Source organism: Miniopterus schreibersii (assembly GCF_964146895.1).
Source record: "Miniopterus schreibersii genome assembly, chromosome: 7".
Classification (NCBI taxonomy): Eukaryota; Metazoa; Chordata; class Mammalia; order Chiroptera; family Miniopteridae; genus Miniopterus; species Miniopterus schreibersii.
Window position 1 is genome coordinate 1,892,799 of NC_138108.1, and position 13,762 is coordinate 1,906,560.

The window sequence follows — 13,762 nt, forward strand, 5'->3', positions numbered from 1 at the left end:
CAAGGTGGAGCCGAGCGCCGGGCAAAGTGACCTCTGTCATCTGGGGCATCTTTTTAAACGGCGAGTGGAAGCCCCTGAAAGGCCAAGGTTACCTCGGGTCCTTATGAGAAGGAGGCAGAGCGAAAAAAGAGGGGCCACTAATGCAGACTACAGAATAAAACAGCGCTGAAGCTCCATTATTAAACCTGCTATCTTTGGACGGAGCCTGGGACACAAAGCAGCTCCGTCCCGCCCAGCCCGGGGGTCTCAGGCAGCCGATTTGTTCCACATTTGAAAGGAGAGCAGTGAACAAATGGGTTCTGTTGACACAGAATCTATGGTTTGTCACCACCAAAGGAGTCTATTTTTACCCCAGGAGACACAGGGAGTTTCCTCCATCTGGGCCCAGTCGGGCGCAGCCTCTTAGGGCTCCCTGGGTTCCCCCGGGGGCTTTGGAAACACAGACTTCTGTGCTGATTCTGGGGAGGGCCCTGGTTCTGTTTGATCCACGTAGGCCCGGGCCAGTCACTGTGTCTCCCCGGGTTTTAGTTCTCCAGCTATGAGAGGGGGGTGTCCGCAGCCATTGGGTGGTTGGCACGAAATCCCACCTACAGAGGAGCCCAGTAAGTATTCCTGGGGCCATGAGGTTGACATCTTTTAATAATCTAAATGAAAAAAAAAAAATCCTCCAAGAGTTGTTGCCAGGAACTTCAGTTTTGAAAAACTGCAGCTCCATGACATGGTGAGCAAGAGGCTAGACTTAACTGCAAACAGGAGCTTTAGCAAATACTCGCCACCCCGGCTGGGGGGCCTGCGCCACAGGGCGGCTCCGAAGTGGGAAGATGGCAGGAAAGTGTGTGGAGCGAAGGCGGTTTCCCCACCTGGGAATTCAGCTCCGCCAACCGCGTGAGTTCGTTAGTCCTCCGCGGAGCCTGGGTAACTCATTAGCTTACAGCCTCTGCGGTCCCTCATTTTCGGAGCTGGAAGAGCTTCTCCCCTGCCCTCCTCTGCCCTCCCCTCTCTTCAATATCTGTATAGATTTTGGAAAAGACGATTCCTGCCCACTGCACATTTTATTCCATTACTTGGTGTCCCAAAGGGAAGCAATTCATTTAGGGGTCGTTCTCTTAAAGATTAACATCTTGGAAATAAAAATCTTTCCATATCATTTTCAACCAATTTGAAATTCATTTTCCTGCCCGGCCGGGCGTGGCTCAGCGGTTGAGCATCGACCTAGGATCCAGGCGATCAGGGTTCGATTCCCGGTCAGGGCACACGCCCGGGTTGCGGGCTCGATCGATGACTCTTTCATCATTGATGTTTCTGTCTCTCTCTCCCTCCCCTTTCCTCTCTCTGAAATCAATAAAGTATATTTAAAAAAAAAAATTAATTTTCCTTAGAAAATAGTTGAAGCAGGTAATGTCTCAGGGAGACGTTACAGATCTCGCCCCTTAATAGTTGTGTGCCTTGGGCGTTACTCTCTGAGCCCCGATTTCTTCTTTATCCGCATGGGGATTAGCAAGGGCCTAGAAAGATGAGAGTATAAGTGGGGTAAATGGTGGGAAGCAGTGCGTGGCACGTAGTAGGTGCCAAATAACTTTGAAGGACATGACATCAGAGCCTGAGGTCGCCAGTGACCCTCCTCTCTAACGTTGGACCACGCCCTGGCCAGGGAACCTCCGACCGGTCTGGGTAAGGGCGAGAGAGTGACTGGTGTCCCGGGACCGGCTCCGTAATTCGTGGGCTTAGTGCAAGATGGAAACGAAGGGCCCTTGTTGAAAGTTATTTAGAATTTCAAGGCAGCATTAAACCAAGCATGGGGCGCCTTTGCACATGGGGCCTTATGGGACTACACGGGGCTCATGCTCACGGCCCAGGAAAAAGTCCGGAGGAGCCAGAGCCTCCGACAAAGGGGCAGAGGAAGAGGTGCCGTCCCTGGCAAGGGGACATGAGCTGGGCCAGCTCCCTGGAGGGGTCTCGGCAGGAGCCCCGGCTCTGGAGCTGATGTCATTGGGCTGGGGACAGGAGGGTGAAGAAGCGGACAGGAAGGTTTGGTGCAGGAGGGGGTGCTTTCTGGCTTGGGGGGGAGGGGTTATGTTGCCAGGAAAAGGCCTGGGGACACAGGCTACCGAGCCCATCTGCACATGAGTTCGGGGGAGGTCCTGTTTGCAGCCCCAGGCTGGTGGTGGTACGAGGACCCCGCAGCACGGTGGTCAGCCCCCAGGTCTGGCCCCCAGCCCGGCTGAGGCAATAGCCCTGGGCCCGCTCCATTCTGTGGCTGGAGATGGGCACGTGGCGGGATTTGCTGGAGGAAAAGCGCTAAATGTTAGTAGAAGGGGGAAGGTTGGGAGTGGGCCCAGCGCCGTGGTCGGGTTTGCAGGCCCTGTGGCCTGGGGAAGTCCCTTCCCGCCGTGGACTCGGTCTGTCCGCTGGGCTTGCTCTCAGGGGATTCGCACAGTCGAGCTGCGTGTCCCCAGCCCACCTCCTCTGAGCCCGTGGGCGCCTTTCTCCCCACTCTCCCGTCTGCCTGCCTGCATTTGAGAGCGAACAGGATTAGTGGCCTGGTTTTTAGCTATGGCCAGAGTAATGCAACCACTAGACCCAGAGTCTCCTTTACGCGCTCAGTCAAAGCCAGTTTTCATAAGAGGGACGCGCCCCTAATGGCGGGGGGTGACCTGAGAGCCCCGGCTGCTCACCGCCCGCCCCGCTCTCTCTTCCAGGTTCACAGTGGTGCTTAGACGGACTCGCGATGAGGAAGCACCGGCACCTGCCCCTCGCGGCCGTCTTCGGCCTCCTGCTCTCGGGCTTTGCCGTCACTCGCGCCCAGCAACAAGCAGGTAAGACGCAGAGCTGTCTCCCGAGGCTGCCGGGAGAGGGACAGGTTCCCCGAGCTCAGGCCTGGGCGCCGAGCGGGCCGTGGAGCTTAGAGACGCCCGGGGGGCCAGCGAAGCGAGCACCGGGGAGCGTGTGTGTAGATTAGACCCATCGGACCCCGCCCAGGGGGCGCTGGCTTTCACCAGCGCTCGGGGCCGACGCCTTGGCGTTGGTTCGCAAGTAGTTGGTTTCCACACTCAGTGTGAGCTGTTGAGAGTCAACATTGTTTTCCTTGGAAACAAACCCAAAGGGTAGCACCTCTCTCTACAGAGCTGGGCCCAGAAACACCTGTCGTCTGGAATCATCAAATCCTTTAAAAATCAGTTTCCTCAAACTGTTTTAAAAACTCGATCCGAATGAACCCGATTGAGAATTTCTTGCAGAGTTTGAGAAAACCGAGAATTGCTTCATGCACGGTGAGCTCGGAGAATGGCAGGGTCTCCCCTCCTCTGCCGAGAGCGCCGAGCCTCTGACGGGATCCTCTCACCAGGCCCGCTAGGGGTTCGGTGGCCATTGGTAGGGCATCGGGTCAGCCCGAGGTAAGTAGAGGCCAGGGCCTGCTGTGGTCAGCCAGCTCAGCCTCCGCTGCAGAGGGGCCGTCCCCCCTCCTCAGCCTCCTGCTCCCCTCCCGAGGGCCCGCTGGACTCATCTTTAAAAGAGAGACATTATCCCCAACACCCACGGAGGCTTTTCTGGCCCTAAAAAAAAAATGTAGTAAGTTGTTAAGGCCCCTTTCTTCTAAAAAGTCTGAGAAACATGAGACTTCAGCTTTGTCTACAGTAACACAAGTCACCGTCACTTAGGGGAGACTTATTTATTATATGCATTTTTCTCGAAATGACCCAACGCTCTGGAGGCTGGTTAATGTAGGACAGCGGCAGTTTTCACTGTTCCTTCCCATCAAGGCCCCGTTTCAGATCCCAAAACTGAAGGGTGAATTTATAGAGCGATGGTTGCTCCTCTGAGTCAGGCGATCCTTCCTGTCTGGTCAGGTGGGTTTTATGGCTCAAAGTGCCACAAAAATCGTGCTTGAGTTAAAAGACACCCCAGGGGCTGTTTCCCCCCATCCTGGAGCCTGCCCTGTAGCAGTTTGGACCCAGGGCCAATGACTGGGCACCGCGGCCTTTGAGCCCGCAGTCCAGGCCCCCGCCCCTCAGGTAAGTGCGCCCGCCCGCCTGCGAGGCCGGCCAGCTGTGGGCGTTTAGCGAGAGCTTAGGACAGACGGAGCTAGTTTAGGAAGCAACCGCTTGAGCAGGAGAGACGCCTAAACCCCTGTCTTTTTTTAAAGATGTCAAAAACGGTGCCGCGGCCGATATAATCTTTCTAGTGGATTCCTCTTGGCGCTTTGGGAAGGAGCGTTTCCAACTCGTGCGAGAGTTTCTCTATGATGTTGTAAAGTCTTTAGCTGTGGGCGAGAATGAATTCCGTTTTGCCCTGGCCAAGTTCGACGGCAGCCCGCAAACCGAGTTCCTGTTGAATACGTACAGTTCCAAACAAGAGGTCCTGTCCCATATTTCCAACCTGTCCTATTCCGGGGGAAGCAACCAGACCGCAGCGGGATTAGAGTACATAACGCAGGACCACCTCACTGAGGCGGCCGGGAGCCGGGCCGCGGCCGGAGTCCCCCAGGTGATCATAGCGTTAACCGCTGGACACGCGGACCGCCGCCTCGCTCTGCCCCCGGCGGGGCTTAAGTCTGCCGACCTTAACGTGTTTGCAATTGGACTTGAGGATGCTGACGAAGGCACCTTAAAAGAAATAGCAAGCGAGCCGTTCGATATGCATGTTTTCAACCTAGAGAATTTCACCTCCCTCCATGACATGGTAGGAAGCTTAGTGTCCTGTGTGCGTTCATCCGTGGCCCTGGCAGGGGCCGGAGGCACAGACACCCTTAAAGACATCACAGGTAACGGCAACGCCGCCCAGCTGCTGACCGCCTGGCTGATTTTTTTTTTTTTTTTTTTTTTGAGATAAGCTTGGCTCCTGCTGGCATTAAAGCTACCCTGTGGCTAAACCTCGGTGGGTGGATCAGGGAGGAGATGACCATTCTCAGGTTTAAAAACAAAGGTTTCAATATCCTTCCGAGACAGAGCACCCACCCCACCCGAGAGGACTTTTTGTTGTTATTGCTAATTCTTACCCGAGGATATTTTCTCACTGATTTTTTTAGAGAGAGTGGGAGGGAGGGAGGGGAAGAGAGGGAGAGAGAGAGAAACATCGATGCGAGGGAGACACATGGGTTGGTTGCCTCCTGTACACGCCTTGGGGATTGAACCCGCAACCCAGGTACATGCCCTTGACCGGGAATCGAACCCACGACCCCCTCGGTGCACAGGCCGACGCTCTGACCGCTGAGCGGCACTGGCCAGGGCCCGAGAGGACATTTTTTGAAACAATTAAATTTTAACTCAAAACCCACACCCCACAGAAGGTCCTTCTATGGTCCTTAGAAAAGAAGGCCTGGGCGCGGCCACGTGTGACGGGAACAGAGGGGCCGTCTCCTTCGGGGACGCTCTGTGTGGCAAAGAGCAGGGATGGAGGGCGGGCGTCTGCTTCGGGTCCAGTGGGCTACCAAGAGAGCTCTTCTCTGTTGCTCGATGGAACTTATTCCAGAGAACTGATGGAGCTAGAATCGTAAGAAAGCTTAGCTATGATCCCGTCCAAGTCTGTCTGGAGGAAATTGAGTCCTGGCAGGTAAGTGACATGCAGCTAGGGAGGGTCAGGCCTCTGGGTCGGGTCTCCGCAGGCCCATGCTACAGAACCACAGCTGTGCCGCAGAGGCTCTCCTGGCTCCAATGCCCGTCAGTGCCGCTCCGGGAGCGCTGATGGTGAAGACAGGACACGGACAGGGTCTTGCATGGTGACGTGTGTGGAGCGAACTGGCTGGTGGGCTATTTAACCAAACCCGTGGGCTCTCCCTCCAGCCCTGAGTGCCTGGAAGAACCACAGGGAGGAACTGGACAAGTAAGATGTCAAATGCACTGTTCGCAGCAATTTGGCCAATGCCCACGGCCTGGCTTCCTCCCCAGTGACGGGCAGGGTGGAGGGAACTAGTCCACGAAGGCAACTGACACGGGAAACACGGGCAGAGGCTGCAGGGGGCATCGAGGGCCTCAGGGGGCAGACGAGCTCCAGGAGGACAGACGCTCGTCCTCCGAGGTGGAGGGAAGGAAGGAGAAAGGAAGCAGGGGGCCCAGGTGTCAGCAGGAAGGAGCCAGCTGTCCCGGGCAGGCGGAGCTCGCTCGCGAGAAGGGCTATAGAGCCGACCAACCCCGAGGTGTTTCACAAGGTTGTTCATAGGTTGGTTCCCCCAAAGGCCCCCCACGATGGTTCCCTTTCCGCTTTGGTGGGGTGACAGGGCTAATGCCCTACCCGCGGGTCCACGCCTAACAGAGAGGAGCGAGTGACAGGCTGGATTATTCATATTTAGCACTAACCAGCGTCCCCTCCTTTGAATGACACCTCTGGTTAGTGCTGATCCTGCCAGGTTCCAGGGAAAGAACGGGGGGCCCTCGGAGGACCCCAATCCAAACGCTCCAGGTTACAAGGAAATGCCAAGAGGGTGTTTCTACTGACCCATTTCCTACAACAGCCTCAGGCCAGCGATTCACTGAGCATCGCATTTCTGCACATGGGGGTAACTAATTCACGTCAGAAGCAGAGAAGGGGACCTGTAGCGAGATGGGACATCTTTTCTTTACTGACGTTTTGGCCAAATCGGGAAGAAGGGCGGCTGAGTCTGCCTTGTTGTTTAATTGTTCTGTACTGAACAGGTCATTAGGATACAGGTGCCGAGGGAGCCTATCAGCACAGGGTGTTCCCACGCTCACGACAAAACCTTTGTTTTTATGCCGAGAAAGCATCTCTGTCTTCTAGTGTCCAAGCCGCTAGAGCACCAGGGGGGCCTGTTAATCCATCTCTGTCATCATCTCTAATTAACTTCACTCTGCAACTCCTCCAGGGTCGTGTCCCACTGCATGTTCCACAGAAAAAAATGAGATGATAATAATAATAATAATTCTCTAATAATAATATCGTCCGGGGAAAGGTGGTCAGATAGGAACCATTACAGAGACGTCTCATGAGTTAGGGCAGCTTCTCCCCGTTACCTGTCCTCCAGGTAACTCTGCCCCATGAATACGTAAACGTGTCAAGTGTTCATGATTGCCACTGTTCTAAATGAACTCCCCTCGAGCAATCCCTGAAAGCTGTGTTTTTAAAAATCCCCTTTATAAGAGGATGTGAGACACAAACGCTTTACCCTAAAGCGCAACAAGCTAAAGGTAAACTATATTCAGTGAGGATTCCAGCTTTCTCTTCTCTGCAAAATATAGAGATTTCAAGAACTCAGGAAACCCATCGACCATTTCGTATTTGCATAGGAAATGCAAATGTGATTTTTAAATTTACCTTAAAAAAAAAAAGGGGGGGAAGCGCCCTGTGAGCTAAGGAAGGCATTGCGCCCGCAGCCGTGTGCTCGGGAAGCAGTGTTTCCAGCGGTGTGGAAGGAGCCCATGGTTTTTCCACGGACATTGCAAAACTTTTCCATAGAAAAATGCCACGGAGGGTGTGAGCCGTGAGCCGCAGAGACAGCAAAGCAGGGTCCCGGCTTTCCCTGTAGGTAGCTCTGATTCCCCTTCGAGTTCCCACGGGTCACTGGGGCCCTTGCCGGATGCAAGAACCCGTCGGTGGCTCTCGTGTCTTCCCGAGGCCTGGGCTCTCCTGGGTAACACAGCATGCCCGCGTGCGTCCCACCGTGTGTGCGTAAGACAACAAGGTTGTTTGTTCAGTGATGACAAATTATCCAACATTTTTCTATGACCTGCAGCTGTTCAGCCTTTGAGAATAGAAATGGCAAAGGGCTTTCCCCCAGGGGTTCATCGATCTTATTTATACTATTGTAAATGGCAATAAAAATAAGTAAGGAATTAGTAAGGAGCGTGTCCTCTTGCGATATTTTCTAGTATTGACCGTGGGATCTTCATTTTTTTAGATGTCTCACTGTGCCACGTATGTGGCCAACCTGCCCGGTCCCTCGAGTCCTTGGCTTCGGCCTGAGAAAGGCTGAGGGATTCCTGGCGGTGGGCAGGCCCTCGCGCCGCGGGATGTGAGCTACACGGTCACACTGCGGCCCCGCCCTCCCACATCCTTCAGGAATCCCAAGTTTTGGCTAAAGAGTGTGGAATGCTTTGGCATTCTTAGCAAAGGCCCCGTCTTATTTAATTCTTTTATGTCGCAATTACTGAAAATGCAAGATGTTAACTACTCTGGTGAAAATTTGCTCATTAGACCTTATATTTCCAAGTTAATCGTATAAGATCTTGTAAGATATTTCCAAGTTAACGTCTTTCCCTATGCCAGGAATTCATCTGCAAAGGTGTTGTCAGGGGTTGTGTGTATTTGAGGGAAAAAAAGAGAGAAATTCTGATTCGAGCAATCCCTGGCTCAGCTGACGCAACAAGAGAGCTTGGGAGAGAACGTAATTCCGCTGCAGCAAAACTTTTCAGTTTCACACGACAAGATGTGTGTCCTGTTTCTGCAGCGAGAGTAAAAGCAATTCTGTTGGCACAAAGAAAAATAATTTTAAATATAAAATATTCACTGTCATTAAAAAGATTAGAATGAATGGTCTTATATATAATATTATAATTATACCCAAAACATAGTTTCCTAAAATCTCAGAATATAAATATCATATATGTTCACCCTGAAATCTCTTCCTGTTCTACCATGCGCTTGAGTCATTAAACAAACACTTTTTGGGATAATTTTGCTTTTCCTATAGTTTAGCTCAGCCTGATTTCCATGTTCCAGCTGAGCCTTTGAAATATCCTACTCAGGCCTGTAGATTTATCGGTTGCTCAGTGCTTCTATGAAATCCCCATTTTTACAACCGAGAGCCCATTCTGACGAAGGGTTTATCGGGCACGCAGGGTCCCACCGGGCGAGCGGTTCAGGGCGTCATAGAAACAAGGTTGGATAATTGTGTCATGACTGGTTCCATATCACTCTGCCTAACGGTGTTCTGCATCCCGCGACTGGTGACAGAGGCAACAGCCAGGCCCACGCGCGCCGCCTCCCCCAGCCCCGCACGGGCGTTTCGTGCAACTTGTCAAACCCCAATTCCACCCGCGTGTTTTTAAAACTAAAATTTGCGGTGAAAGCTTGGGGTCTTCCTTTCAAATAAACCAAGTTGCATGTGTGCAGCCACCTTGGCTTTTAAAGGAAAAAAAAAAAAAGAAAAAAGGAATCAAGGAATCAAGGAATCAAGTGCTTAAGGTGCTGGGGAGATGAGCCGCCAGGCCCCGAATCGGACATTCTGTTTGTAGCTGTGGATTTGGACAAAGAAAATTCTTATAATGACTTGAGGACAATAAAAGAAATGTCCCAAGATGAGGGCTCATCCCCGGGCCTTGTCCATGCCGTCCTTCATCTCCTGTGGGGGATGGTCGCGCACAATTGCACCAAACCGCACCGCCCTCCAAATTTGGTAGAACTTTCTAGAACACGTGCCCTGCATTCTCGCTTGCAGAAAAGCAAATACGACCCTACGCAGACGGCACACGTGAAAATGTGCTGCGAGGGCCCCCGGGTTACCCGTCGCTGCTGAGAGGTTGCCTCTAACCCGTCCGGAATGCAGAACGGAAAGAGAACCCCACGTTCCCTAATCACCAACGTGTTTTCATTTGTCTGTATTTCGTGTTTCTTGTCGGTCTCCAAAGAAACATGTGAGAACGCTGAACACCGCATGTGGTCACTTGTCCTAACGCTTTCACGTTTTTTGCATTTCTCTCTTTTCAAGCACAAGACTCTGCTGACATAATTTTCCTTATTGACGGATCAGACAGCACGGGACGTGTCCATTTCTCAGTCATTCGCGACTTCCTTGTCCATCTCCTTGAGAGGCTGTCAGTCGGAGCTGAGCAGATCCGAGTGGGGGTGGTCCAGTATAGCGAGGAGCCCAGGACAATGTTCTCCTTGGACACCTACCCCACCAAGGCGCAGGTCCTGGATGCCGTCAAGGCCCTGGGGTTCCTGGGCGGGGAGCTGGCCAACGTTGGCTACGCCCTCGATTTCGTGGTAGAGAATCATTTCACCCAGGCGGGGGGCAGCCGAGCGGACCAAGGGGTTCCCCAAGTGTTGGTCCTCATAAGTGCCGGGCCCTCTAGTGACGAGATCCACGACGGGGTGGTGGCGCTGAAGCAGGCTAGCGTGTTCTCCTTTGCCCTCGGAGCCCAGGCCGCCCCCCGGGCGGAGCTTCAGCACATAGCCACCAATGAGAACCTGGTGTTCACGGCCCCGGAATTCAGTAGCTTTGGGGACCTCCAGGACCAGTTACTGTCCTACATTGTGGGCGTGGCCCAAAGGCTCATTGTCTTACAGCCGCCAACCATTGTCACACAAGGTACGTACGCTCTTCTCGCCATCGGGGGGGGGGGGGGGGGGGGGGGGCGGGGTGTTTGGTGTGTTGGTTTTTCGGTGGAAGGCAGGCGGGCACCTCACAGGATGGTTCGCCCCGGGAGGACCTGTAAGTACCGCAGCCGAGCCCCCTCCGGGTGAGCTGGCTCTTGGAGGTCACGTCAGGGATGGTGCGGTTCCTGCAAAACCGCAGGTGCGTGCGTGAGTGGGGAGCTCTTGTCAGACCTGAGCTGTTGAGGCCGATTCAACGGACCTGCTGCTCTGAGATGTCAAATGTCCCCGTGTCATCTCCTTGCATGCATCACGCTGGAGATGATCTCAGGGGCTCACTGCAGTCCCCAGGGGACTGGCACTGACCTCTGAGAGCCAGCTTGCTAGAGGTGTGCTCACAGGCACACGAGGGCCCTCTCCCCAAAGTCCTCTGCGTGCCGGGTATTGGGAGGTGAGCCTCTGTAGGTAACACACAGCACAGCCCCCGCCTGGTGCAATATTTAGGACAGATTTTCCCCTGGGCCTGGTGAGTACAGGAGTCATTCTTCTGAGGAGAGAGGCTATGACACACTCTCAAGTGAGGGTCTTTGGCAAAAAGCCCAGTCGCAGTCATTTAAAAAATATAGAACCAATCAAGTCCCATAAATATACATGTAACAGCTGTGGGAGATGGGGCACGATGTCAAAGTTTAAATGAGACCACAGCGGTGCCTGGTGCGTGGCAGCTAAGGACCGGGCAGGCACAGGGGTTCCACGTGGCGTGGGCTGGGAGCCGTCTGGCCCTCAGAGACCTGTTACCAGCGGTGCCGGGCATGTTGCCGGACGGGACATCACATCCTGAGGATTCTCTCGATGTTTCCAGATGTCTCTCTGATGGGAATGCAACCCCCTAAGGGCTTGCACACTTTGGGAAAGACCCCAGGACCCCCACAGGTTTTGTAGATGCTGCCGAAGGGCGAGCCGGCCCCCGGGCCCGAACCCCACGCCCGCCAGCTGCCTGGCGCCGGGCTGGCAGCGCAGGGGCTGAGGCAGGTGCAGACCTGGTCCGTTCCAGGAGAATCTCACATTACCTCTCCCGTTGCCCTCATTTCAGTTTTCCCAAGCGAACCAGCTGACGGTGTTAACTCCTCATTTACAAACATCATCTTTAATCTTTGTGATTAGTTTGTAAATATTTGACGGATATTCTTGGCTCTCTGGAAGGAGCCGGACAGCGCGCCAGGCCCCGAGACACAGGGCTGGTGCGTGAGACCAGTGTGGCCGCTGGCCCGTCGGAGAATGATGGGCAGATAAACGGCAAAAATGCAAAGGAACGCTCACACCAATAGTCCCTGAGCGCTAGTTAGATGAGGGGCCTCCAGGGGACTGTCCTGGGGGGAATGGGGCAGAGAGCTTCGGACGCGGAGGCCGGCCTGAGAGGCTGGTGAAGAAGGGAGGCGAGCAGGTGAGGGGCAGAGGCCGGGGAGCACCAGGTCGCTCCGGGCAGCATGGGGGAGCCTGGCGCCTCCCCGTGGGGCTGGCGCTCAGCTGATCAGCGGCAGATGGGAGAGGCATCCATGGCCTTACTGTGGGCACCGAGTGTGGGGTGAGCACAGGCCCAGGGTGACATTCACGTGGGCGGAGAGGAGAGGCCTGGGGTGTCGATGGGGAGACGCAGGTCTCGGGACCAGGCTGCAGGAACTGAGTTTGCACAGCCCGTGAGGAAAGGAATGATCCGGAAGGGAGCCTGGGGGAGCAGTTGGTGATGGGGGAACGAGAGTGGTGGTGCTGGAAGTGGGGTGACTCCAGGCAGGCAGAGGTCCCCTGGGCCCCAAACTGAGTAGGATAGAGATCAAGAGGTCCCACTGCTGTGTCCACGTGGAGTCACTGGAGTCGGGGAGGGAGGGGAGGTTGCGGTGGGTGCAGTGGGAGCCCAGGGTCTCCCCCCAGCGGTGAGACAGCTTTGAGCAGAGCCCAGAGTCTGAAAGAGCCATCCTGGGTGGGAAGCAAAGCCGGCGGGCGGCCCTGCCTGCCTCAGGCGTGTGCGGCCTGGGGTCCCACCGCGGTGCGCAGGCGCCTGGCCGTGTGGCTTTCCCGGGACATTCGCTGCCTGGTGATGTGTGGGGAGGAGACGGGCAGGACGAAGGCTTCGTTGGGAGCGTCTGACGAGGGAAGGGCCAGGGAGCTGAGGCAAGGCCTAAAGATGGAGAGAGGGGAGGGAGGTCGGCAAAGGGCCCAGTAATCGGTGTGTTTTTTCTCTGCCTGAAAAATCAAGGCGTGGAGTCGAGAACTAGAGGGAAGCGGGGGTGACGCTCTCTCAGCGTTTGCGCTTGGCCGTGGCTGCTCCGGAGGCCAAGAGCCGGACAGGAAGGGCCCCTGACCGCCCCCCACTGCTCGGTCACCCCGAGCCAGGGCTTCCCTCTGCCAGGAAGCGCGAGCCTTAGGTTTATGGCAGGAGAGAGCGTCCTGACGTTTTTAGTGACAAACAACATGCTAACGAGCCAGGTGGCGGCTGAAACTAAATGTTTCTGGGCAACGATTTTGTAAAAAGTGCCAAGGGGGTGGGGGACAGACGGGGAGCCCGATCCGCCACCCCGTAGGCGAGGACAGGGCTGTCGCTGCTCCGCGTGGGCTGACAGGCTCCCCCGACGACGCGTCAGCCGGAGCGTAGGGGGACGTTCCTGGAAGGGAATGAGCTGCGTCGGCCGGCGGCTGGGTGCGGTTGGTAAGACTGTCCCCTCACCTCCTCCTGTTGCTACCTGCAGTCGTAGAAGTCAACAAGCGGGACATCGCCTTCCTGGTGGACGGCTCGTCGGCGCTGGACCCGTCCCACTTCAACGCCATCCGCGACTTCATCATCAAGGTCATCCAGCGGCTGGAGATCGGCCAGGACCTCATCCAGGTGGCCGTGGCTCAGTACGCAGACACCGTGCGGCCCGAGCTTTACTTCAGCAGCTACCCCAGCAAGAAGGAGGTCATCACGGCCTTGCGGAAGATGAAGCCGGCCGGGGGCTCGGCCCTGAACACGGGCTCCGCTCTGGACTTCGTGCGCACCAACCTGTTCACAAGCGCGGCCGGCCACCGGGCCGCGGAGGGCGTCCCCAGGCTCCTGGTGCTGTTCACGGGCGGTAAGTCCCAGGATGACGTCAGCCAGCCGGCCCAGGAGCTCCGGAGGAGCAACATCATGTGTTTCGCCGTCGGGAGCAGGGCCGCCGACCAGGCCGAGCTGGCGGACATGGCCTTCGACACGTCCCTGGTGTTCACCCCGGCCGAGTTCCAGGCCGCCCCCCTGCAGGGCATGCTGCCCAGCTTGCTGGCGCCCCTCAGGACCCTCTCCGGAACCACCGAAGGTACGGGGCCGGGGGCGGGTGGGGGGCGGTGGGTCAGACACACCACAGGGTGGCCTCTGGGCAGGGCCTTTGAGAAACAAAGCAAAAGGCAGTTTTACTTGAGGTCAGTTAGGAGGCAGCTCTTTGTGTGTGTGTATGTTTTGCTAATCCTGACCCAAGGATATTTTTTC

The 13,762-nt window shown here is 55.5% G+C and overlaps 1 protein-coding gene across 1 annotated transcript in view; it reads left to right on the forward strand.

Annotated features, from left to right (window-relative positions):
* The window catches only part of COL6A3 (collagen type VI alpha 3 chain), a 66,151-nt gene that overhangs the window by 7,424 nt on the left and 44,965 nt on the right, over nucleotides 1-13,762 (forward strand). Inside the window, exons 2-5 of the mRNA XM_081143418.1 lie at nucleotides 2,700-2,816; nucleotides 4,142-4,759; nucleotides 9,656-10,258; nucleotides 13,008-13,592. Coding sequence (XP_080999544.1) covers nucleotides 2,729-2,816; nucleotides 4,142-4,759; nucleotides 9,656-10,258; nucleotides 13,008-13,592 — 1,894 coding nt within the window. The 5' untranslated portion in view covers nucleotides 2,700-2,728. The remainder of the gene's footprint in view (nucleotides 1-2,699; nucleotides 2,817-4,141; nucleotides 4,760-9,655; nucleotides 10,259-13,007; nucleotides 13,593-13,762) is intronic.